This window comes from Rosa rugosa, chromosome 5 (assembly GCF_958449725.1).
Source record: "Rosa rugosa chromosome 5, drRosRugo1.1, whole genome shotgun sequence".
In the NCBI taxonomy this organism is placed as follows: domain Eukaryota; kingdom Viridiplantae; phylum Streptophyta; class Magnoliopsida; order Rosales; family Rosaceae; genus Rosa; species Rosa rugosa.
This window is the reverse complement of record NC_084824.1, coordinates 56,296,208-56,320,414: the sequence shown is the minus strand read 5'-3', so window position 1 is coordinate 56,320,414 and position 24,207 is coordinate 56,296,208. Positions and strand designations below refer to the sequence as shown.

Below are 24,207 nucleotides of genomic sequence, written 5' to 3'. Positions count from 1 at the left end.
TCATTCTTCCCTGTCCCAACAAGAAGAAACTGAAAAAAGAAAAGGTCAGAAAACCAATTCCAACCAAATAGATACATGGTTTTAAAGTGCATATTCACAACTTGCTTTTTGTACACTATTATACCTGAGGTGAAAAACAAATATATCCAAACTTCAAAACGATATTTGTACACAAAAAAACAATCGGGCCTCTTTTGAAATGCTGTCCTTGACTTATGGAATACTAATTGAAGAAAAATCACCACATTTCAGCTTGGAAAGTAAGATTGACATTCAACATTCAAGCAATACAAGCCAATGGAAACTGAAAGTCACCATGATACTCCAAACTTTCAATATTGTAACCGAAGCCTCTATTTTCCCATGAATTTACAATCAATTTACTGCACAGAATATACGTCTTCAATCAATGCAAAGGCAAAAAGAACATTGAATTTGCTAAGCCTAAACTAAATTCACTTTCTGGGGTCTAACAATATGATGAAAAGATCAAATCATATTCCTAACACTAACACCATCAACTCACCACCAATTTAGATATTATAAATTATAAGTCTGAACCAATCAAATACTATTTTGTTCCCTGGACTCTAATCAAACAGAATTACTATTTGTCACGACATTACTTGAGCAATTTACTTATGTCAAAAACCTTATCTCCATTTTGACAAATCAGTTATCTGATTTCCTAAAGCAACAGTCTTTTCCCTTGAAAAAAAATCCACAAAAAACCCTAAAATCAAAATCAGGAAATCCAAACATGGTAGAATGGGGTGAACAGACCAAATCTAGAGAAGGAGAATTCGTGGGAAACCACTTACACAATCACAGTAACTACGTCATTTTTTTTCTTTGTGGGCATGCTTGTTTTTGCTTTCTTAGTTCAATACAATCACATAACTAATGAAAATAAGCATGAATTACACGAATTTAGATGACCCATATTTGAGAGGTGGAATTGAAATCTTACCTGAACCCACAAGCTTTGACAGATCACGGTGGAGGTTAAGTCTGGTAGGATCCGCCGTCAAATTGATCAGTACAGACGGGTTCGTGGCCGGAGCACCATTAAAAGCGAGTGACGGAGAGAAAAGAGAAAGAGAGAGAGATCTGCTCAGTGGTTTCAAGTGGGCTGCACAAGAACAACAAGGTCAGTGCTTCTGTTAATTAAACTTAAAGCCGCACCGTTTTGGTTGAGGTGGGAATTACCTTCGTGGTGATTTTTCTTAGAGTCAAAACTCCGAGCTTCTTCCTTTTTGGTTTGCAAGTGAGGGGAGATGAGAGAGGGAATGGGTTGGCATGGCTTCTGAGAGATAGACCTAATTGAGATGTGTTTTGATGACAGATGGTGTTTTCATGAGAGACCCATGGTGTTTTGATGAGACATTGATGGTTTTTTATGAAGTTGAGAAGAGAGCTGCTCGACGAGAGGAAACAGCTGTTTTGAGTTTTGACAAAGTGTTGACGGGGAGACAGCAAATTAATCCAATAAACCTAGCTAGCTAGCTAATTAAGTTGTCAAATGCGGGCTTTTAATTTTTGCTTTATGAATCGGACAACATAAAGACGAAGTTTTGTTGTCTAATTGTGAACAAATTAGTTTTGTTGTCTGATTGTGAACAAATTAAACCTCAGCTAAGGTTCCAAAGAGGGAAAAGTTCCCGCTATAATATGCAGCCAAGGTAACATGCTAGGCAATGCTCATTTACACAACGGAAACAACTCATTTGGTTGTCGGATCATCAATCTAGTGCATATTTCAATCAAAACTTGGAGGTTTTAGGGGGACTTGAGTGACATTTTGGGCCAAATAAAGGCACATCCAAATATTTCCCACTTTATCACACAACAAAAAGTAAAAAACCATTGTATCATGTTTGCATGCTATTGACGAAGTGGTGTTAGCTCAGTAGTTAGAGCGCCCACTACCTAAGATCGAGGTCATAGGTTCGAGTCACCATGGAGGTAGGAGTGAAATCCTTTGATCCACTTTTAAAGAAGAAGAAAAAAAAAATGTTTTGCATGCTACTCTCATACAACATATATAACTATAGGGCTAAATACTGTTTAGTACCCTGTGGCTTGCGTCCAAAATCAATTCAGTCCCTGCACTTTCAATTTCATCAAAAACACCCTCACACTATCATTTCTCATCCAATAGATCCCTCCGTCATGATTCCGTCAAATGGAGCCGTTAAGTAACTGATGTAGCATGCCAACTTGGCACTGGTGGGGCCCACATGACAGGCAAAATTCCAAAATTCTAAAATAAATTTTCAGAAAAAATAACAAAATTGATTTTGTCTCTCCTCTCTCTCTCTCTCTCCTCGGTTCCATGGCTTCCGACGCCGCCGTCTCCCAATTCGCTTCCTTCTTTGACCGCCTCCGCCGTGACCGAGATCTCCCTCCGATCATCCCTTTCATCATGGGCTTTGCCGTTACCAGATCCACGACAGACTCCGATCAATAACAAACAGACGATCGTAGACAGGAACGTGTTAATAGACTCGTCGTCATCAATCGCGAGGAGCAGAACATGGTGGTGATTGAGAGCGGCTCCGGCGGAATCGACTCTCTGATGCGCGAATTGGCCAAGGACGGCCACCCGCCGACGTCCAAAGCCTCCATCGCCGCCATGCCGACGGTGACGGTTGTGGAAAGCAACCGCGAGTATCCGATTTGCCTCGACCAGTTTGAGGTCGGCGGAGAGGCCAAAGAGATGCCTTGCAGTCATTTGTTTCATGAGGATTGTGTGGAGAAGTGGTTGAAGGTTCACGGGACTTGCCCGGTTTGCCGGTTCAAGATGCCGGCCGGCCGACGAGGAAGAAGAGCCAGAGAAGAAGAATGAGCCTGGAATTTCTGTCAGCATCTTTATAAGGGCAACAAGTGAAGATTCAGATCGAACTGGTGATTTGCATGATTCGATTCCAAGTGAAGCAGCAGTTGATGATGATGGTGATCATATGCAGAGTTAGAACAAAATTTCAAAGACTTTTAGATTTGATTTTTTGGAAATTCTATGAAATTGGTAGAGGGGTTCCTGCTGTTCTTGCTCAACACAATGCTGGCATCATTTCCTCAGTACATGACGGAGGCGATAACGGGTCCGGTTTCCGACTAGTCCAGAGTGAAATTGAGGAAGGAGGGCTTGACAGCGAAGCACCCACATGAGATTGCTGAGTTTGCTGAGAAACCGAGGGGAGGGAGAGAGAGAGAGAGAGAGAGAAATCGAGGAGAGAGAGAATCCATTTTGTTATTTTTTCTGAAATTTTATTTTAGAATTATGGAATTTTTCCTGTCATGTGGGCCCAACCAATGCCAAGTTGGCATGCCACATCAGCTACTTAACGACTCTATTTGACGGAATCATGACAGAGGGATCTATTGGATGAGAAATGATAGTGTGAGGGTGTTTTTGATGAAATTGAAAGTGCAGGGACTAAATTGATTTTGGACCCAAATCACAGGGTACTAAACAGTATTTAGCCCATAACTATACTGTTGTACTATGTAGTACCAATTTGGAGCCAAATTTGAGTCGATCTAGGAGGGAAATCTGCCGCTATTTTTTGTATGATTCATACAACAGATTATTCTTGTAACCGTTGTGCAATGACCTTCTAAACAAAAACTTCAGAATTTTAACCACCTTATACAACGTAAGTTTAGTAAAAATGTTGTGTGATTCACTTTTCTTCATCACACAACACTTTTTTTTTTCGTTGTGCAAAAAGTGTTGTGTGTTAACATTTTTGGTGTAGTGTTTGCTCCACCGACATCTCTCTACTCACCTGGTCATACTTATTTTGGAGTTACCGAAAGAAGTCAAACGACTACCTTTGTTTTGCATTAGCTAAGCACTTGGATTAGATTCTCCTAATGGTTAAGAGACAATGATGTACTCTGTTGGCTTATGAATAAAATTTCGAGTTCTTTTCATTATGACTCCATTTTGATTTCGAGCATATTCCATTGTGACTACGATGACTGGGTCATCAGTATTAATTCAAGGACATGGAATAGCCCAAGTTCCCAAATGACACATTGATTACTGTCATAGAAACTCTCTACGCTCATAGGGCAAATTGCACCTATGAATAACCAACGGATTTATGCGAAAACGCATGTAGAGAACAGAAATGAGTTCCTTTGCAATGCCTCTAATGTCCCTCTAGTGGACTCTATGTCACTATTCGAGCTATTAAATCCAATAAAGTTATGAGAGAAGATCTCTTGGATTTAGACACATATTAGCTTTGTGACGACAGGATAGGTCATCCTGGTCCTGATATGATGATCCATCTACTAAAGACTTCGCACGGACATCCTTTCTCTCGAGCGAAACGAAGCATGAATCAAAAGTTGATTCTTGGACTAAGTGTGACTGCTGTCTCTGGCGCCGCCGCAGTCCACCACCAGCATAGGACTAGCACAGTCCCTATCCATGACGCCATGGATGGTGCCCATCATGGTGATGGCGCTCTAGGTGATGCTGCAATCACCAACTTTGCTTCAAATAGCGTTTCAGACGCTCAGGCCCAACCAAAATCCTCATTGGTTGCTTCTAAGGTTCCTCGCTCGTTTTACAAAGCATGTTCCTTAGGGAAATTAGGACTGAGACCGTCCTATGCAAAGGATATGAAAATACTCATTATGTTCTTACATAGAATCCATAGGGATTCTGTGGACTGATTCAACCAACCTGCGGACGTTTAAATATCTCATAATGTTGGTTGACGCGCAAACACGCTGGTCACGTGTTATGCCATTGTCCACGTAAATGCTGCTTATATTACACTCCTACACATATCATATAACAACGGGCTCACTCCCCGGATCATCCTATTCAATCAGTTGGACTTGACAATGCTAGAGAGTTTACATCGAAGACTTTCGATGGATATTGCAATGGGACTTATATTGGACATCATATTCTCATGAACACACCCAAATGGTCTCGCGGAAACGACTACGATGGTAGTTCGGACATTGATAATGCGCTCCAATCTCCTTACATCCACTTGGGGTAATGCAATATCGCATGCAGCTATGCTAATTCGTCTACAACCAACCGCCACTCAATCTACCTCTGCGTTACGCATATTTGAGTGTGTCATTTATGTGCCAATTGTGCCGCCACAGCGCTCTATGACAGGTCCTTACAGACAAATGGGCAACTACGGTGGATTTGAGACTCCAACAATCGTCCACCACTTAATGCCTTTGCAAGGCGATCTCATTACCGCTAGATTTGAGAGTTATCACTTTGATGAGACAGTCTTCCCATCGTTAGGGGGAGATAAGAACACGGATGTTCAGCAGGAACGATAGGAGTTGTCGTGGCATGTCCCCACTATGTCTCATCTCGATCCCCGTTAAAGTGACGAGATCACACAAATATGCTGCAAACAAGCTTGCAAGGAAGGACGTCCCTACGAGAGGACGTAGCGCCACCCTACACAGACGTAGGCATGGCGCCAACGCCAAAAAGAGTGGCACTTTGGCGTTATAGGCCATGGCCCCAGCTAGGATGAGTGGGAGGCCCGTGAGTTCGAAGGATACTTTGGCACATTCCAATCCTTTGATCATCAAGACTCAAAATCCATCTCATGAGTATCTTCCGGGTTATGGTTATCGTTGGGGGACGCCTCAACGTCAGAACCTATTCCTGAGAATATAGAGCTCTATGAAAATTACACTAGTGTACATGAGACGTGGGATAGAAACTCCATCATAATTGATGATGTAGTCACGCATTTCGTTGCGCATGAGTTTGTTGAGTCTGATGATATCGAACCACGCTCCGTTTGATGAATGAATGCCAACGTAGAGAAATTTGGCATAAATGGAAAGATGCGATCCAGGTTAAGATGGATTCTCTAACGAAGAGGACAGTTTTCAAGCCAGTGATCCCAACACCTCCTAACATAAAACCTATTGACTAATGGGTCTTTGTTAGAAAGCGTGATGAGAAAAAGAGATGGCAATCTCGCCTTATGGCGCAAGGCTTCTCACAAAATGCCATGGAATCAACTACGATGAGACATATTCTCTCGTAATGGATGTCATTGCACTCCACTACCCTGTCAGTTTGGTAGTTTTCGAATAACTGAACATGCAGCTTACAAATGTGGTCACTACGTATCTCTATAGGGATCTAGATACGGAATATACATGAAGGTTCATGGTGAACTTCATTTACCCAAGTCAAGTGGCTCTAGACCACGGAGCGCGTTTACAAAGAGGTTGAAATGCTCATTAAGATGACTACTTGATTGGGAAGGGATATGCCGACGCGTTTCCATAACAAGTTTTGAATTCTATCGCGGTTCGTGTTGGACATGATCTTCATTGGAAGCCCTTAAAGGGTTAAGGGAAACCGCTGAACACTTGAAATCCGAGTTTGAGATGAAGGATTTTGGGAGAACACGATTATATCTCAGTTTGGAACTTGAGCAATTTGTTGATAGATGCTTAGGCATTTTGACGAGGTCAAGCCTTCAAGCACCCCCATGATCGTTCGTAGTCTTGATCCTGAAAATGATCCTCTTCGTCTGAAGGATGATGACGAAGATGTGCTAAAGGCAGAAATGTCTTACATGAGTGCAATAGGCGCATTATTATACTTACCCCAATGCACAAGACCGGACATCTCATATGTTGTGAACTTATTAGCTAGGTATAGTTGTGCGCCAACGCGACGCTATTGGATTGATGGAAAAATATATCTTTCAGTACTTGAGATGTACGATTGATATGGGCTTGTTCTATCTCTACAGAGAGATGATGGATTCGGACCCATCACACACCAGGAACGCCGCCAACACTGGCCTGCGTCCACTATCCCTATCCCAAAATGACATGTGTTTTGGAAGGTTTTGCTGATATTAGGTATCTCTCTGACCCACACAAATGTCATTCCCAAACTGCTTAAGTGTTCACCATAGGTAAAGACCGTGATATCTTGGAGGTCTACAGAACAGACCCTAGTCGCTATATCTTCGAACAATGCAGAGATCATTGTTCGTGAGTGTATATGGATTGGATCCATAATTACGCATCTTCAAAAAATTGTGGTTTGAAGTGAACAACAAACTCTATATATAGATCTTTGTGGTTTGAAGTGAACAACAAACTCTATAATTGCTCTTCACAAACTCTTCAAACACCAAGGATAATCAGCAACAACAAACTCTCCTCAAGATCAAAGTGAACTAGGTTCAATTTGAGGACAGCCTGGCAGGCTTGCTCACTAAGTCATTGCCTAAATTCCACTTTCGAGAAACATGTTGGTAGCATCGTTTGCGGAAGTTATCCGAACTCCCATGACCGTAGTCATCAGGGGGAGATAGGGGGAGATGTCTACATGTAAATCTCGAAACGTAAAGGGTGTGTTGTGCTCTTTTTCTCATTCGACCGAGGTTATTTTTTTGTCCCACTGGGTTTTTGTTATTCGGCAAGGTTTTTAGCGAGGCAACGAGAGAAACACTGCATTTGGGTGACACAAGGGGGAGTGTTCAAGTAAATCCCTATTTGTGTGTCTGGGCCAAACCCTAGGTTACTTGACCTAGTGGTAATAGAGTTAAATTAAAAGGATCTAGATATTCTTATTCAATGTATGATTACCTTTCCTTCTATGATTCGGATTCTATGCATTGTAATCCTCTATATAAAGAGACTCCTATTATCAATGAGAATACACAGCGATTTTCTCTCAATTTTAGTTTTCCTTAAACAAAACGATAATTAAGCTAATTTATTTAGGGGAAATGATCATTTACCCAATTTATTTCAGCTTAAAAATTGCCCACTTGCTCCACCAACAATTTTTTAACCTCATTTACCCAAAACACTCTAAGGGATTATTTCCCTAATACTCAATTAATTTTTTTTTTATTCTTTTTATTTATTTTTGGGACTTTTTTGCCCTTTCCTTCTTTCTCACTTAGAGAGAAAAGTCATCCTCCACCTTGCTGTGCTCCGGTGACCAGTGGCTGGCCGCGGACTCCGGCGACCGGTGACCGGAATCCGGCTACCGGATTCTGGCGGCTGAATTTATTGCCCCCCAATAATACCCAGTAACCATATTATTGCCCTCCAATAATCATATTATTGTCTCCCAATGCTCATATTATTGCCTCCCAATACTCTTTTTATTGTCTCTCAATAATCATATTATTGCCTCCCAATACTCTTTTTATTGCCTCCCAATAATCATATTATTGCCCTCCAGTGAATTTCATAAACTCCCAAAACCAAAATGAATACACTACAGGCACAATTGATCAATTTATATGCATATTATTGTCCCCCATTACTCATATTATTGCCTCCCAATAATCATATTATTGCCCTGCAATAGACATGTATAGACTCAATAAAACTTTTTTTTTTCATTCTTCTTTCTTCTTTCCTTATAAGCCTTCTGCCAAATTTACCAAAAAAAAAAAAAAAAAACGGCCGAGCCCTGCCAGCAAAGCCCAGAAATTGCTCTGGGCACCCATCGGAGTTTGAGGCCGGCTCAGCAACCAGCTCCGCGACACCTGCTGCTCAGATCTAGCGCGATCCTGATGCGGCGCTGGGCACCCGAGGTGGGGGTGTCGCTGGGAGGGAAGCAAGGGGAGGAGGTCGGACTACCAACGCCGAGCCGGAGTGCCGACGCTCTGGTTCTGAGAGAGAGATCGGAGAATAGGGATGAGAGAGAAAGAGCTTTTGGGGATGAATGGGCAGAGAGAGAGGTCAGAGAATGGGGATGAGAGAGAAAGAGCAGATTGGGGAGAGAGAGAGAGGTCGGAGAATGGGGGATGAGAGAGAAAGAGCTTTTGGGGATGAATGGGGAGAGAGAGAGATCGGAGAATGGGGATGAGAAAGAAAGAGCAGATCGGGGAGAGAGAGAGGACGGAGAATGGGGGATGAGAGAGAAATAGCAGATCGGGGAGAGTGGGGAGAGTGAGGAGAGACAAAGAGATGCAGATGTAATTAATTAATTGAGTTAAGGGCAAAACTGTCATCAAATATTAGATTGGGTAAATGGGGTTAAAAAAACTCTTGGTAGAGCAAGTGGGCAATAGTTAGACTAAAATTGAGTAAGTGGTCACGGCCTCATTTATTTATATAGCGAGTTTAACTGGGAAAATGTATGTTTCTTCCCAACTGAACATGGACGAAAGAAAACTGTTCCACTTATTGCCACCATTGAAAAAGTTCATATCTAACCTTCCAATGGCTACATTTGTGGAAGAATTTATTAATGGGCAAATAGTCTAGGAAAAACCCTATTATATGATCGAATTTCCTAACTTTACAATCAAAACAGAGAAGTTTCCATGTACCACAAGTTCACAAAACTTTCTTAAAGGGTTTCCTACATTTACCATCTCAACTAAGAGGCATCTAATTAGACCAGAGCAGGTTCCCGAAGCTTTTGCTCAACATTCTTTGCGACTGTGTCAATGAACTCTTCTGTGTTCAAATAGAACTCCCTTGATACCCTGCATACAACAGAAACTTGTCAGTTCAAGCAGCAAAGAACCATTCCTCTAGGCTAATTTAGACACCGCTTTTAGTCGACCACAGAAAAGGAAAACCAATTGACAAATGTGTCCCAAACAGCTGAGAAGGAAATTTAAGGAACAAAAGCCAGTGTGACACACCCCAACTAACTATAAATGTAAATAACCCTGTCAAACAGATTACACTTACTTGGGGCCATGGATCAATAAGGCGAGATCCTTAGTCATGTTTCCTGCCTCCAATGTCTCAATGCATGCAGCCTCCAAAAGATCCTTAGTCATGTTTCCTGCCTCCAATGTCTCAATGCACGCAGCCTCCAACTTTTGAACAAAATCTAGCAACCTGTCATTTTTATCCAATTTGCCCCAGAAAACAATAATGGTCATCAGATTATCTGGTACCAAGAGGAAAGATGTATGCCATAGTGCCATGATAAACTGTTCTCATCAAAGGCAGACTGCCATTGTAAAGCATGTTGTAGCACTTCATTTACAGAAATGCAACATAGTAAAGATGCAAACAGTACCTATGCTCTAGGCCTCTTGTCCATGCAAATATTGAAGCAATACTGTTTGTACTGGTTTCTTGTCCCTTCTGATGTAACCGAAAATGACAAGTTACTGTCCCATGAGCTGCTTCAGCTTCTATTGTTTTCCCATCTGAGGATAGCTGCACTGATTGCAGTTAGAAACTTAGAATTGGAGGCATAGAAATGAATAATGTTAACTTTTGATACATACCACCACAGAAGTCATGAGGCCCAAAGAGCCAAATCCTGCCAAAAAAAAAACAAAGAACAGACATGAGAGTTGAGACAGAGAGAGAGAGCAATTCTACTAATTGATAGGAGTTGGAAACACAGTTTTACTCATTAAATTACATTCAAGTTCAACCATCTGACCCCATTTTACAGAATACCCGAGACATATCCTGAATTATACTTCTCTTTTCACATGACAGAAATTGGGGATACACCAAGAAAAAAGTTAACAATGAAACTGATACCACTCCTCTTCCGTACTGAAGACAGTAGGAAAATCATCTAATTATAAAACAGGAAACCCTGCTTGAATATGCCATGACTATAGATTTCACAGTATTAATCCAAAATCAAAATGTTCTTCTTTTTTGGCCAACACTTACTCAAATATTATGTCTGGCATTCTACAGGGAAAAGAAGCTGCAAGTCCATCTAACTAAATCCAAGGTAGTATAGAAAGAAGAATCCATAAATTATGGCATACACATGAAACAGATATATATCCACATGTACATATCAGACGGAGGCAGTGAAATACAAGTAGCAGAAATTGGAAACAAAATAACGTCAGGCAAAGTTTTCAACAGCACCTTGAGCAAGCAAATCACTCTGGACATCTCCATCGTAGTTTTTGCAAGCCCAAACATATCCACCCTCACTTTTGAGTGCATAAGCCACCATGTCATCTATTAGCCGATGCTCATACCTATATGCCCAAAGTGAATTAACCATTTCAAACTATGCCAGGAAACATTTATATTATACATAACTCACAATTGAATATACAAACCATATAGAGTTTTCTTCAAACTTCTGCTTCCACTTTTCCACATAAACCTCCTCCAATATGTCCTTAAACCTGTGTCAGTCCTAGAAATCAATATTTTGTACAAGTTCTTACAAGAGAGATGAGAACAGAGAGTAAGAGCTAATATAGACTTTTGGTCCTGTACTTTAGTCCCAAAAGTTCATTTTCCAACACATCCCTTATTATTCGTTAACACTTGGGCCAAACATACAATTCAGTCACATTGGTTGAAAGAGGAAAGTGAAATTTTTCTCTACAATCATCAAAAAAGAAAAACCAATATGATAGAAACGTGGAATTAAACCCTGACAAAGGGAGTACAGTTGTTCACGCCTTTATCATTTTCCCTAACTAGCATGACAAAAAGTGTAATATAACTATGTTAAATTAGCAAACTCTAAGTGTAAGCTTGTTGATATGCACATTGTATAAGAAATAAATAGGGATGAGCCTATTACCACCAAAGGTGTTTTAGCCAGTAATAAATAAATTATCAATTGAAAGCAGAGGTTATTTTTACCTGCCGTCATATTTCTTAAGAATTGTGTTTTTGGTGCTCAAGTATAGTGGCCACTTCTTGGAAAATGCCATCGACATGGAAGAGTCAGCAAAGGCTCAAATAGACTGATGAATACACTGAGAGTTTGTTAGCAAACTTGATCAACATATGGCTTAAAATCCACAAAAAGTTTCTGGCATGTTGGTCAAACTGAGATAAGACAAACCTCATCAACATTATACATAGCGAGGGCCACACCAGGACCTTTGAAATGATAGACATTAAGCTCCGTAGGGGTGTTTCCTCCTTCTGAGACTGAACAATGGAACAGACATGTGTCAAGCAAAAATGATAGTTAACTTACATGAGCCTCAACCACATGAGGAAGAATGTTGAATCTTACCAAATACCATTTTCAGCTTTCCTGGTCCCGTGATAACTGTATCAGTAGCTCGATAGTCGATACTGATCGCCGAAAGCATGCCTACCAATACATATGGGTTTCTTCCAGCCTGTGCATTCAACAAGCATTGAGCAGTTTCCACAGTACTTCACCTATGTTCAATATACAAAAAAAAACAAAAAAATCCAAACCTTACCAGGAACTATTCTAGGAATGTTTCGGCATAGGATAGGTTCACGAAAGACAGTACCTACAAGATAAAGAATGACCTTTTAACAATGAAAATTAGAAAAGTAAGTTGAAAACTGTTTCTTTGTGAAAAAAAATCACAAGAAAGTTTAACGAGCAGAAGTCACTGTAAACTTGCATATACTGTAGCCACGATCAGCCAGCACTACAAAGTTATCAATTATCAGGAAAGCTGACGAAAAATTTGCAACTTTCAAACCATGAGGGGAGTATTACAGTTGCTAACAAATTTAGTATATTTATTCATGAAATGAATGAATTACAAAGCATTCTAATTCTTTCCTACATCAGATGAGACAGATACAAACCATTTAGAATGTTTTTAATTGTGCCATTGGGACTCCTCCACGTTGATTTTAGCCCAAACTCCTTCATTCTGGTCTCATCTACAATGTATCATGAACATGAAAATTAGATATAATTAAACTTCTCTTTCCATAAGACAAGCAATTAAACAGGCTCCGCTTGCTATATGAGTATGTGATCATGTTAAAGACAGCCAACATATCCCTGTCTAGGTTCCTCATGGTAAGAGAGATAAACACAGTAATGAAGAAAACCAGAAACAACTCACCAGGAGTTATTGTAGCACATTTCACAGCAACATTGAACCTGCAGCCTGTTAAAGCAATCAAAACAACAGAAAAGCAAATCGTAAACAATTCAAATACGCCATTTCCCTTTCTTTTTAAGAAAGTGCAATCAATACACTCTGAATCAAGCTACTTACTTAAGAGTGGCTTTGGCACTCTCTACCGTAAATTTGTCATCTGTAGCATCACGGTTAACAATCCCTAAATCATAATACTTCATGTCCAAATCCACGGGGAAAATAAGCTGCAATAGCAAAAAAGACAGAAATTTCCCATCAATTCAAATCAAAATTCTACACCAAACCATAGCGAAAAATCGAAATTCACATAAAAAAGAACGAATCTTCATACTTTTTCTTTGATTGCTGTCCATATGATCCTCGTCATTTCATCACCTGAGAAAAAATTACACAATAACCACAGCAACAATAAACTTTCCAAAACTGAAAACTGCATCATTCTACAATTTATGAAAGAAAATCATACAACTAATTCCATCACTACTTCGCATTGGTTTCTCAAAATCTCAGTAGAGCATAATAAAGCGAACAAATGAAGAAGTGTGTTGTTGATTACTAACCGTCCATTTTGACGATCAGATTCTGAAGCCGGACTTTCTCAAAGCCACCAGAGGTAGCAGCGTAGCACCGGAGCGAAGTGCGATTAGAGGTTGCGGTGAAGGAGACGCAGTTGCCGACTCCATTGAAGAGCCTTGGAGTGGAAGTAAAGGAGAAGCTAGGGTTTCTCAGGGCTATAGAAGACGAAGAAGATATCATGGCGGCGCTTCTAGAGGTGGTGTTTGAAAATGGCAAAATGGGGAGTGTAGAAGTGGAAAGGATACGTAATTGGGTTTTGAAGGAGGAGAAAGGAGCGGGACGGTGGAAGCATTCTGGTGTTTATCATCTTCCCCGCTCAAGCTTTCTGTACCTACTGGGCTTTGATCACAGACTCGGAGTGAGACCGAACCCAATTAGAGAAGTATTATAGTTCATACAACAGTTCTTTTGATGTTCAATTGTTGTACAATAGTTTTTAGTTGGAAATAAAATGTCTGAGATCGAACATAAGACGTACATTCTACACATGACATCTAACAAAAAAGCAATTAACCAACACATACACACACTCATCCACTATTGATTCCAAAAATACATCCATTAATTCCAGAACCAATTCAATCCATCAATGGTATTCATCCCAACATTAACACATTAAACTAAAGGCAAAAACAGAGCATATCTCTTCAAAAGAAAGAAGAAAAGCCCACAACGCACTTATTTTGAAGTTGCCAATGCTATCATTTTGTCTAACTTTGAGTTCTGCAGGAATTACCTAGTTCCAATCAAATTCTGTTTCTCCTATATGAAGAATTGAAGAGGTAAACAACAGGAAAAAAAAATGACAAAAAGGATTCTACAGATGAAACACAAGTGGTGAGGTAGATGTGAAGCTTTCCCCAGAAATAAAAACAAAACTAAGTCTAGATTCCTACACCATATTTGGCCCGACTTGTTGCAAACAAAAGATGTTGAGGCTTGGATCGTATCAATGATGACTTGGTTAACGAAAGATGGTTACTAAGCATAACTACTAATCGTCATTAATATAACAATGTCAGAATCAAGAATCAAGCCTCATATTTTTGAGTTCATACAACCATAATAAATACAAACATAGTTTTGATTCAAGAACCAAAAGACATCAGCGACTAATCATCTCTGCACACGAGACTTGTCGTTTCCTTGTTATGGAGCATCATTCCTGTCAGCATGAAAGGCTAGAACTTATAATTTGCTATATCATTGGATAACGAGGAAGAAGTAGAAGATGAACAGCATAGCGCAGCTAGCTAATTAGAAATTCACTAGCTTCTCATTAATTCGAATCAGATTTCAAAAATGAACCAGGAAAAAAAAAATACATGAATAGTAAGAAACAAGCAGCAAAATCTCATTGTGATAATGTTAAAATAGACAACAATTTTCGTCTTGCTGGGTTCAGGTATAAAAGTGAAAGACCATTGTGTTAAATTCAGGACCCAGAATTTTGAAATAGACCTTGAGTCGATGCAAACAAAGGTAAAAAGAGTGAAAAGAAAACGAGGAACCAAAACAAGGAGGAAACTGCAGCAGCCTAATAAGCAGCCTACAAACAGATGAGCTAAGATGCACTTAATACCTAATTTACAATTCTAAGATAACCATAATAGCCACCCATTCCATCATACCACATACAACACAGTAAGACCAAACGATTTGAAATAGGGATTTTTTTTTTTTTTTGGAATTAATATATGAATACTGAAGGATTATAACACCGAACTAAAAGATAAAAGCAAAAAAATTTGTATTTGTAGATCTAAAATTAACACCATGTATGTATCTAAACATCTGTAAATTTTAACAAGGATACAAAAAAGAGAGTATTCTTACATGAATACTGAAGGATCATAAAACCAAACTAAAAGATGGATCAGCAAACAAATTTGTATTTGTAGATCTAAAATTAACATGTATGTATCTAAACATCTGCAAATCTTAACAAGGAAACGAAAAAAGAGAAATTCTTACATGAATTCTCCCTTCTTTGATTTTTTTTTTCTCTTGTGCTCTGGTCTTAATGAGACGACAGGCATCTTCGTAAATGAAAAACCAAATAGTTCCGAGTTGTAGCAGTCCGGCTGTCCCCAGAATCTTACTCTCAAGCGGCGTCCTGCCCATCTTTGCGTCTCTGAGGAGAAAGCTTCGGAAGCTTAGGGTTAAACCTTTGGATCCGGATTCTCTGCTATAATTTTAGTTGCTATGATCTGCTATAATTCGCATAAGGTGCTGCCACATCATCACAACTCAATCTAAGGGTTAAACATTAGTGTTCACATGAGTCTAGTTATGCCTCACATACACCAAATTCTATCACCTATCACCCTCCATTTTTTCTGTGCCTGAAACTGGAGAAAAAAAAATTCCAGGCATCCTCATATTATCTTTACCATAACTAATTGAAACCAGAGGAGGATCGGAGGAGATGATGGAGGTGCAGAGGTGGAGGAGAGTCTTGGGAGTGTTGCTCGTAGAGCTCATGTGGGTCGGAGAAGAACGAAACGACGAGGCAGAGCGTCGTTAGTAATTGATTTTGAGGGAACAACGGTGAATTAGGGTTGGGGAAAGGTGGGGCTTTGGGTGTAAAGGTTGAGGCTTTGGGGGTTGAAGAAGAGAGAGCGAGTCTACAACGAGTAAGAATGAGTTTTGGAGGGAATGGGTGGAGAGGTGGAAGAGATAGCATTTTGGAGAAGAAGATTATGAAGAAAGAGAGGCCTGATCGATCAACTTTCTTTATGGGTTTCAAATCCATAACTGAGACTTCTTCAATCTGGGAATTTTGTGCAGTGAGGAAAAGATAGGATCTTCAGTATTGTTCTACTCCTTTTGTGGAGTTTTGGATTTGATCTCTCTCTCTCTCTCTCTCTCTCCCTCTCTCTGACCTGATCCACTGTCTCTCTCTCTCATCTGATTGGGATTTTCCATTTCTATTTGGAAGATCGGAAAAGAAAATGCAAAATCAAAAACGAAATCAATATATAAACTTCAAATTTGTTTGTTTTCATTCTTTTGTTTTCTGGGTTTTGTTCCAACCTATTTCGTTGTCATTTCATAAGCTACCAACTTTCACAAAGCAATGGCAGATCCATCTCTCTCTCTCTCTAGTTACAGAGAAGGGGAGAGGGAAGGGAAGAAGGAGAAGAGGACACGATATGGTGCTTCAAGTCCACCAATGTGATTTTGTTAACTCTTTATTATTAGCCATTAGATTGACTGATGCTGATGTGGCAGCCTAATAGCAAATTATAGCAGATCATAGCAAAAGGCAATTATAGTAGAGAAGCCTTAGACATATAATTATCGTAAATTTAAATTTCCGTCCTGTAATTATTTGTTTACGAGCGTTATATTATACAGGACGTGAGGAGGAACTACACGGGGAAACTTCGAATAAACGTCAAGCATAGCTGTATACTTTGAGTGGACTTTTGTTTTTAAATAATAATGCATGCATTTATTTCTTAAAGTAATGCTCTAATTATTTATCATATTAGATTTTGAGCATATATTTGCTTTCGGACATTGTTTTCGAGTTAGCTTTCGGACATTGTTTTCGAGTTACCTCAAGGAATTACTTTCATTGTTGAGTTTCATGAAGTGATTATGAATTATTCCGGTTGTGATTTTCGGATATTAATTTTGTTATGCTCGGATTCGAATTTATAATTTATGTTGATTTTCGACGATTTATCTTTCCGAGGTGAATTTCTGGAATTATACTTTTTAATTATATTTCTATTCGTCGATGGAGATATATTTCTTGTTTATTTATTGGTTTTCGGTTTTGGCATTGGAAATGCCTAAATAATGATTTTTTTTGGATTTGGTTTGTTTCTTGGAGATTTTGAGAGATTTTTGGAAATGGGATTTGTTTATACTAATTTCCGGTTTTGGTTACAGATTTGTGAATATTTTTGGCGTGCGGAATCACGTCATTGTAATATACTTACTTTCTCGTGAGAGATTGGGGAAGCCTATCGGATTTTATGGATTTTGAATGTTTTTCCTTCACCATACCGGGGTCCAATTACTAGGTCTCCTCCTCACTTTGTGTTTGTGAGTGGCAATTGAGGTAGCTTATTCTCCTCCTCACGTGAGTGGTAGTCGAGGTTATTAGTTCTCCTCCTCACACAATCTATGTGTGGGTGGCAGTCGAGGTTAGGGGTTTCTTTACCCTACCCGTTTGGTGAAATCTCTTCCCCATAATATTTATTATTTACCTTGGCCAGCGGGGCTGGATCATTTCATTTCTTACGCTCTTTTGAAGTTAAGGAAATAGTTTGTTCTAAATCTGCATGCATCGGAATTTCAGTTAAAAAATTAAATGTGGGAAAGCATAAGTCCATATTTTTCTTTTCTTTCCTTTTTACAAATACTTATTTTTTTTGTCCACTCACGCTAATGTTTTCCAATGCTTTTTCCCCTGGGCCCTTCGGTTTCAAATGCCCAGTTCTCAGAGTTGCTGCTCGGCGTACTAGGAGTGAGCCATAGTGACCGCATCAGTTTCCCGCCATCTCATATTGTAGGTTACCTGTTTAACCTACCGTATTCTATCGTATTCTGTTTAGTTGCTCTGATTACTAAGGGATTTGTGACCCGAACTTGTAATGTTTTATATTTGAGGTCTATGACCTAATCTCGGTGAAATGTTTACTTACATGTATGAAGTTCCTTGAATTAAAGTGTTTAATTTACCTTGATGATTTAGAGCTGGATGGAATATGGGAGTAGGGTGGCTCCAGAAGTTCTTGGTTGGTATTTTAGAAGTGTTTCGATTTTTTTTTTACAGGTTTTGGGTTACCTACTTTTAGGGGAGGTTCTGTCGAATTTTCAGAAAAATCTTCCTTAAAAGTGGGTCCCGCAGGCCCACTTCGGATTTTGAGGTGAAATCCGGAGGCGGGTTCTGTCATAGGCATCGGAGAAGAGAAGACCGCCCAGCGCGGTCTCCCTCTGACGCCACTTTGTATCTTATTTGACAGCTAGCGGAGAACCATCACAAGTGTGCGGTCCGCCCACCGGACCCGCGTTAACTAAGGATTAGGCTACCGCTCAATTCTTACACATTAACATTGGCGCCGTCTGTGGGAACCCTTGAACAAAAGGTCATCCCACCACACCTACCATGACTAACGGTAGCGGGGAGGTTGCCAACGAGCAAGTAGGCCAACCTACCAACCCCCAACCCGCCGACCCAGCGGCCGGCGTCGACCCAGCTGATGATGCCAACCGAGCGGTCATCTGGGCACTGTTCACCACTCCCGCCAACCAGGGCACCGAATCTCAGGTTCCGCCAACTGGAACCACGATGGAAACTCGCCCAGGCAGCAGCCGCCCACCCCCAGCACAGGACCTCACAGCCAAATATGAACTGGCACTGGCGGAACTTTACAAGGCCAACATGGAACGAGAACAGGAGCGCAGGGAGAAGGCCGAGGCTCAACGGCAAGTGGCCACCCTGATGTCAAAGTTCGATGAGCTGAAAAGAGCGCTAGAGGCAAACGCCAACCCTCCGCCAAGTGAGCAATCACAGGGTACCAGGAATAGCCGCCCCATCACAGGAAACTTGGTGTGGCCGGCAACCTTGCAAATGCAGGTCTCGCTGAACCCGCCAGAGCTGGTAGGAATGGGCCCACCGCCACCACCTCGCCTAATGATAGAGCAGGAGGCGGAGTCACAGCCGCACACCAGCCACAGCGCGCTAAGAGCGAGAACGGAGGGTAATGCATCGTCTCCAAGGAGACAGCTGCATCAGCGGCACGTTCAGACAAGACCCCCTGATGACGCAACGGCCCTGATCCTGGAAAGGATGCAGCAACTGGAACAGAGGCTAATAAGGGCAGAGACCGGCGTTCCGCCCGCAACACAAAACCCATTATTCGCGTCAAGACCAGGGCCGTTCACCGCCCAAATCTTGCAGGCCGTCAGACCAACGCATGCTAAAACACCGAAAATGCCACAGTACAGCGGTTCGACCGACCCCTTCGTCCACATGGACACCTTCAAGAAGGTCCCCAACAACAAGAGGTTCGACGATGCCACCCTCTGCCACTTGTTCAGCGAAACGCTAGATAGCGAGGCAATGAGCTGGTTCTTCGAGTGCCCCCCGGGCTCCATAGACTCATTTCTGGCACTCTCAAGCGCTTTCCTATCGAGATTCAACCTGTTATCCGCCGGACACCACAGCACAAGCCAATTACTAAATGTACGGCAGAGGGAGGACGAAACGCTCAAGGCTTTCGTCACCAGATGGAGAGCGGCGGCATCCCAGTACCGCGACTTGGACAAACCAATGGCATTGGCAGCCTTTAAGCAAGGCCTCCTAAAGGGACCATTCCTGTACCATCTCAACTACAATCACCCAAATGCCACGTATGACCATGTCATGAACAAGGCTGTCATCCATGCACAAGCAGAGTTCATTACGTACGGGGAAATCCCGCCGCCTCCGCCAACAAAACCCACTCAGCTCGTTACTAGTCATCAGGAAACCGCTAAGGCCCCCATTGTGCCGCCCGCTGACAAAAAAAGGGAATGGCAACAAAGCAATCACCACAGTAAGCGACAGAAGGATCAACACTACAGCAAGGGCAGCCGCCCATCCCAGGGGGACAACTGCAACAAGCATACCGACTCCTCCCAGCGGTACGCCGTGTTCACGGTTCTCACGGCTTCGTATGAAGAAATATACGATCAGTGCAGAGACAAGATCCCGGCACCTCCGCCTAGGAAGTACCCTAAAACGGGCAAGCCAAGAAATACCGGCAGATGGTGCAAATATCACGAGGACAGCGGTCACAACACCAACGACTGCAACGCTCTCAAGACAGCGGTTGAGACGTTGTACAGGGACGGTAAACTAGAACAATTCAAGACTCACCAACCACCTCCCATAGTCGCCAACATCGAGCCCATGCGCCGCATCAATACTATCGGTGGCGGAGCGCCCATCACCAATATGTCCCACAGGGCAAGGAAACGATACGCACGTGCTAACCACCCCAAGGAAGTTTGCAATATCCGCTACGAAAGATCCGCCAAACTGCCAAAGTCTGGATGGGAACCCATCACCTTCTCTGAGGAGGAGGAATGCGGGGTACACCTTCCTCACGATGATCCATTCTTGATCGACGCCATGTTCGATAAGTGGTCCGTAGGAAGGGTCCTCGTTGATAGCGGGTCCGCTGTAAATGTGATCTTTAACGGTTGCTACAACCAGCTACAGAGGAACAGAAAACTACTACAAGATCATGAACCGCTACTCAGCTTTTCTGGAGACATCACACAACCGCTAGGATCCGACTACATGCGCTTGGCCATAGGCACCAGCCCTTGCACGGCAGAGGTACATACTGAGTTTATCATTGTGGATTGCTACAGCTCATACAACGCCATCATCGGCCGGCCGGCACTCAACAAGCTTAAGTGCATCATCGTCGGGTACATGCTACTCCTAAAGTTCCCCACACCTAATGGCACGGGATGTGTGCGAGGCAGTCAGCAGCTAGCGCAAGAATGTTATTCAACAACTGTGGCGCGGTCAGCGCACCGCCACGAGATCCTAACGGTCGGAAGTCACGTACCGCTGACAGATGCAATTGAGGACCCCAGGGACAGTGAGGAAAAATACGTGAAGAAGGAGCCGGTTAATCCAGAGACATCCTTGCAAATCATCAGCATATCTGACGAACACCCTGGGTGGACTGTTCGCATTGGCGCTAAGCTTGCGCTAGAAATTGCGGCGGAACTCACACAGTTTTTGCGGGACAACGCCGCGGTGTTTGCATGGTCCTACGCGGACATGCCAGGGATCTCCCCAGAGATTATCACCCACAAACTGAGTATCAAGCCATCCTTCTATCCCGTCAAGCAGAAGAGAAGGGCCTTCGACGAGGAAAAGTACCGTGCAATACGGGAGGAGGTGACAAAGTTACAGGGCATCGGATTCATCCGCCAAGTCAACCACCCACAGTGGATCTCTAACCTGGTCATGGTAAAAAAAACCTAACGGCAAGTGGCGGATGTGTGTAGATTTCAAAGCCCTTAACAAGGCATGCCCCAAGGACAGTTTCCCGCTGCCCCGCATTGATCAATTGGTCGACGCAACAGCCGGACACGAATTGCTCAGCATGATGGACGCATTCTCTGGATATAATCAGATCAAGATGCACCCCGGCGACCAAGGGGCACTACCTTCACCACCGACAAAGGCCTATACTGCTACAATGTCATGCCTTTCGGATTGAAGAACGCCGGAGCAACATACCAACAGCTGATGAACGCCATGTTCGCGGAGTACCTGGGAAAAATAATAGAGGTCTACGTGGACGATATGCTCGTCAAGAGCATCACAACCAGCGGACACGTGGCAAACCTCCGCATCATATTCGCTATTCTCATGGCGTACGGCATGCGTCTAAACCCTGAGTAATGTTTCTTCGGCGTCACCGCCAGTAATTTCTTGGGCTACATCGTCAGCGAACGTGGTATTGAGGCCAATCCAGACAAGGTCCAAGCTATCCTCAACATGAAGTCCCCCAAATACAAAGTGTACGTGCAAAGTCTCCTGGTGTTAACGTTAGTGATCCGTGGGATCTCTAGTTAGCTTTAGAGAGAGAGAGAGAGAGTGTGACACAAGATGTATAGTGGTTCGCCTCCGCATGAGCGGGAGACTACGTCCACTTGAAAGCTATACTAGTGTGTCGAGCCTTGCGGCCTAACAAGATTACAAGAGATGTAAATGAATGTCTTGAGTTGTGGGAGGAGGCATTCCTTTTATAGATGAAGGAATGCCTCTCCTTTACTTGTTCTTCGATGTGGGACAAGCAAAGTTACTATTCTAGTCTATTTAACATGTAAAAAGCTATGTTATGGAGGCATGTTGGCAAGGGCGAGAAGGTGGCTTCCCGGTGGCGGATTTGCGACTTCCGGATACCGCTGCGTAGCCTGAACATAGGGCTACACGATGCATGTCTCGGTTGGGCCTTGCCATGTCTTGTGGATGTCCCAAAGTGGGTGTTACTTATGCTTGGTGACGTAGTAAATACTCCATATTATTGGAGGTATGTACAAGTCCCCGAAGTCCCCGAGTAAGAGTAGCTTCTTGGTTGGGGAGTTCAAATCATGAAGTCATCAAGCATAAGTAACCGGGCGGTACGGAGCCCCTACAAGTCCCCGAACTCCGTAAGCAAGAAGGGTCTCGTTAACCTGCACAACAAAAACAAAAAGCAGGCATACGTAGAATGCTCGTTGTATTGGGCAACAAATGTGAGTTGCATTGATATGTGTTGGCATATATAAACGTATGGGCTGCGTGACACATGGTCGTGTGAGCATATGGATTGCATATGATAAATGTGTGATGCGCACAAGGAGATGTAAGTTTGCCCGAGCGGTGCGAAGGTAAGCGTTTGTAACGTGTGAATGATGAGTACGTGAACGCTTGTGTTGGTTTGGGTGTCGCTCGTATTAATGGAACGCGAAAAGAATTCAATTTGTCGGGAGCGACAAATGGTAGAAGAATTCCATGTTCCATTAACGTGTGGTGTGTCGAGTAGACATGAATGTGAAGATTGGGAATGCCGGGAAGGCGTGAGCGGGAAGCTCGGGGATTGCCGGGAAGGCATGAGCGGGAAGCTCAATGGGGTGCCGGGAAGGCATGAGCGGGAAGCTCAATGGGGTGCCGGGAAGGCATGAGCGGGAAGCTCGTGAGCGGAAGCTCAGGGGGTGCCGGGAAGGCATGAGCGGGAAGCTCGTGAGCGGAAGCTCAATGGGTTGGGCCCCTGCTACGCCCGCTAGAGAGTCCCCGACTCCCCAGCCATGTTTGTTGAGGGGGAGCTGCACGGAGCAGAGGGTGTTGGGAAGCGATCCCAATCTTTGGTACCCAAGCGTCGGGGTTAACTGCCGGATCAATGGCTGCCGTAGGCTGTGTTAACTAGTCCCTTGCTGCCGGATCAATGGCTATTATGAGGCGTTGCCTGACCGCTTGGCGGTTTTGGTCGTAGACCGTGGACTCGTAAAGTTTGTATGTGCACGAAAAAATGACAAAACACACAGAGGAAGCATGTATAGACATGGCATGTGCGGTAGCTCAAATTGCAAGAGCGTAAGAGATAAGATGAAGCTACTTATCTTGTGCCGATTTGGAGTGAGTTGAAGTTTGGCCGAGCGTGGCGGTCCATTGCTTGGCGGATAAAGTATTCCGATAGCGGGCCAGATGTTCGAATCAAAGGGAGAGCTGGACCTGATAGCGGGCTCTGCCCGAGTGGTAAATCGTAGCAGGGAAGGTCGGCGGGGGCTGCCCAACAAAGATATTGCTCCGGCGAAGCTTGGTTAGCGGAGGAGGCTGCAGTCGCTGGCGGAGGAGCACAGCGGAGCTGGTTATCGCTGATGGAGTAGTGCAGCGGAGCGGAGGAAGTTAGGCGGATGACGGCCGGCGGTGAAAAGTCTGGCGGAGCGGAGCACCTGGCCGGTCGAGGCAGCCTAGCGGAGCATGGTGCGCAGTGACGGACCGGAGCGGAAGAATGCTGCTGCTACCGCCAGCGGAGGATCTCAGCGGAGCCAAGGTTGGCGGAAGTTGGCCGGAGTTTCCAAGCGGTAATGGCCGGCGAGAGCTCTCGTTCAGCGGAGCGGAGTCCGGCGCTAGAATCCGACGGAGATGCAACCTGCAACAGGGAGCTCGCAGCGGGGACTGCACACCGGCACTGCAGTCTGCGGCCGAGACCGGAGCGATGCTGTGCGCAGGGGAGAGCCGGGCGGTGCAGCACTGGGCGGAGCAAGGCGCTGG

The 24,207-nt window shown here is 43.1% G+C and overlaps 1 protein-coding gene and 1 pseudogene across 1 annotated transcript; one reads left to right on the top strand and one right to left on the bottom strand.

Moving 5' to 3' along the window:
• Positions 1–2,536: 2,536 nt before the first annotated feature.
• LOC133711951 (uncharacterized) lies at positions 2,537–2,975 on the top strand. Its single transcript, XM_062138019.1, has 2 exons — positions 2,537–2,670; positions 2,771–2,975. The coding sequence occupies exons 1-2, from the start codon at positions 2,537–2,539 to the stop codon at positions 2,973–2,975; spliced, it is 339 nt and encodes a 112-aa protein (XP_061994003.1).
• Positions 2,976–9,082: 6,107 nt separating this feature from the next.
• Positions 9,083–16,552, bottom strand: LOC133709985 (isocitrate dehydrogenase [NADP]-like; annotated as a pseudogene).
• Between the last annotated feature and the right edge of the window lie 7,655 nt (positions 16,553–24,207).

Coding starts and splice junctions, on each gene's coding strand:
- LOC133711951 (XM_062138019.1), top strand. CDS start 2,537: ATGGTGGTGATTGAGAGCGGCTCCGGCGGAATCGACTCTCTGATGCGC. Junction 2,671..2,770: donor GTTGTGGAAAGCAACCGCGA/GTATCCGATTTG, acceptor AAGTGGTTGAAG/GTTCACGGGACTTGCCCGGT.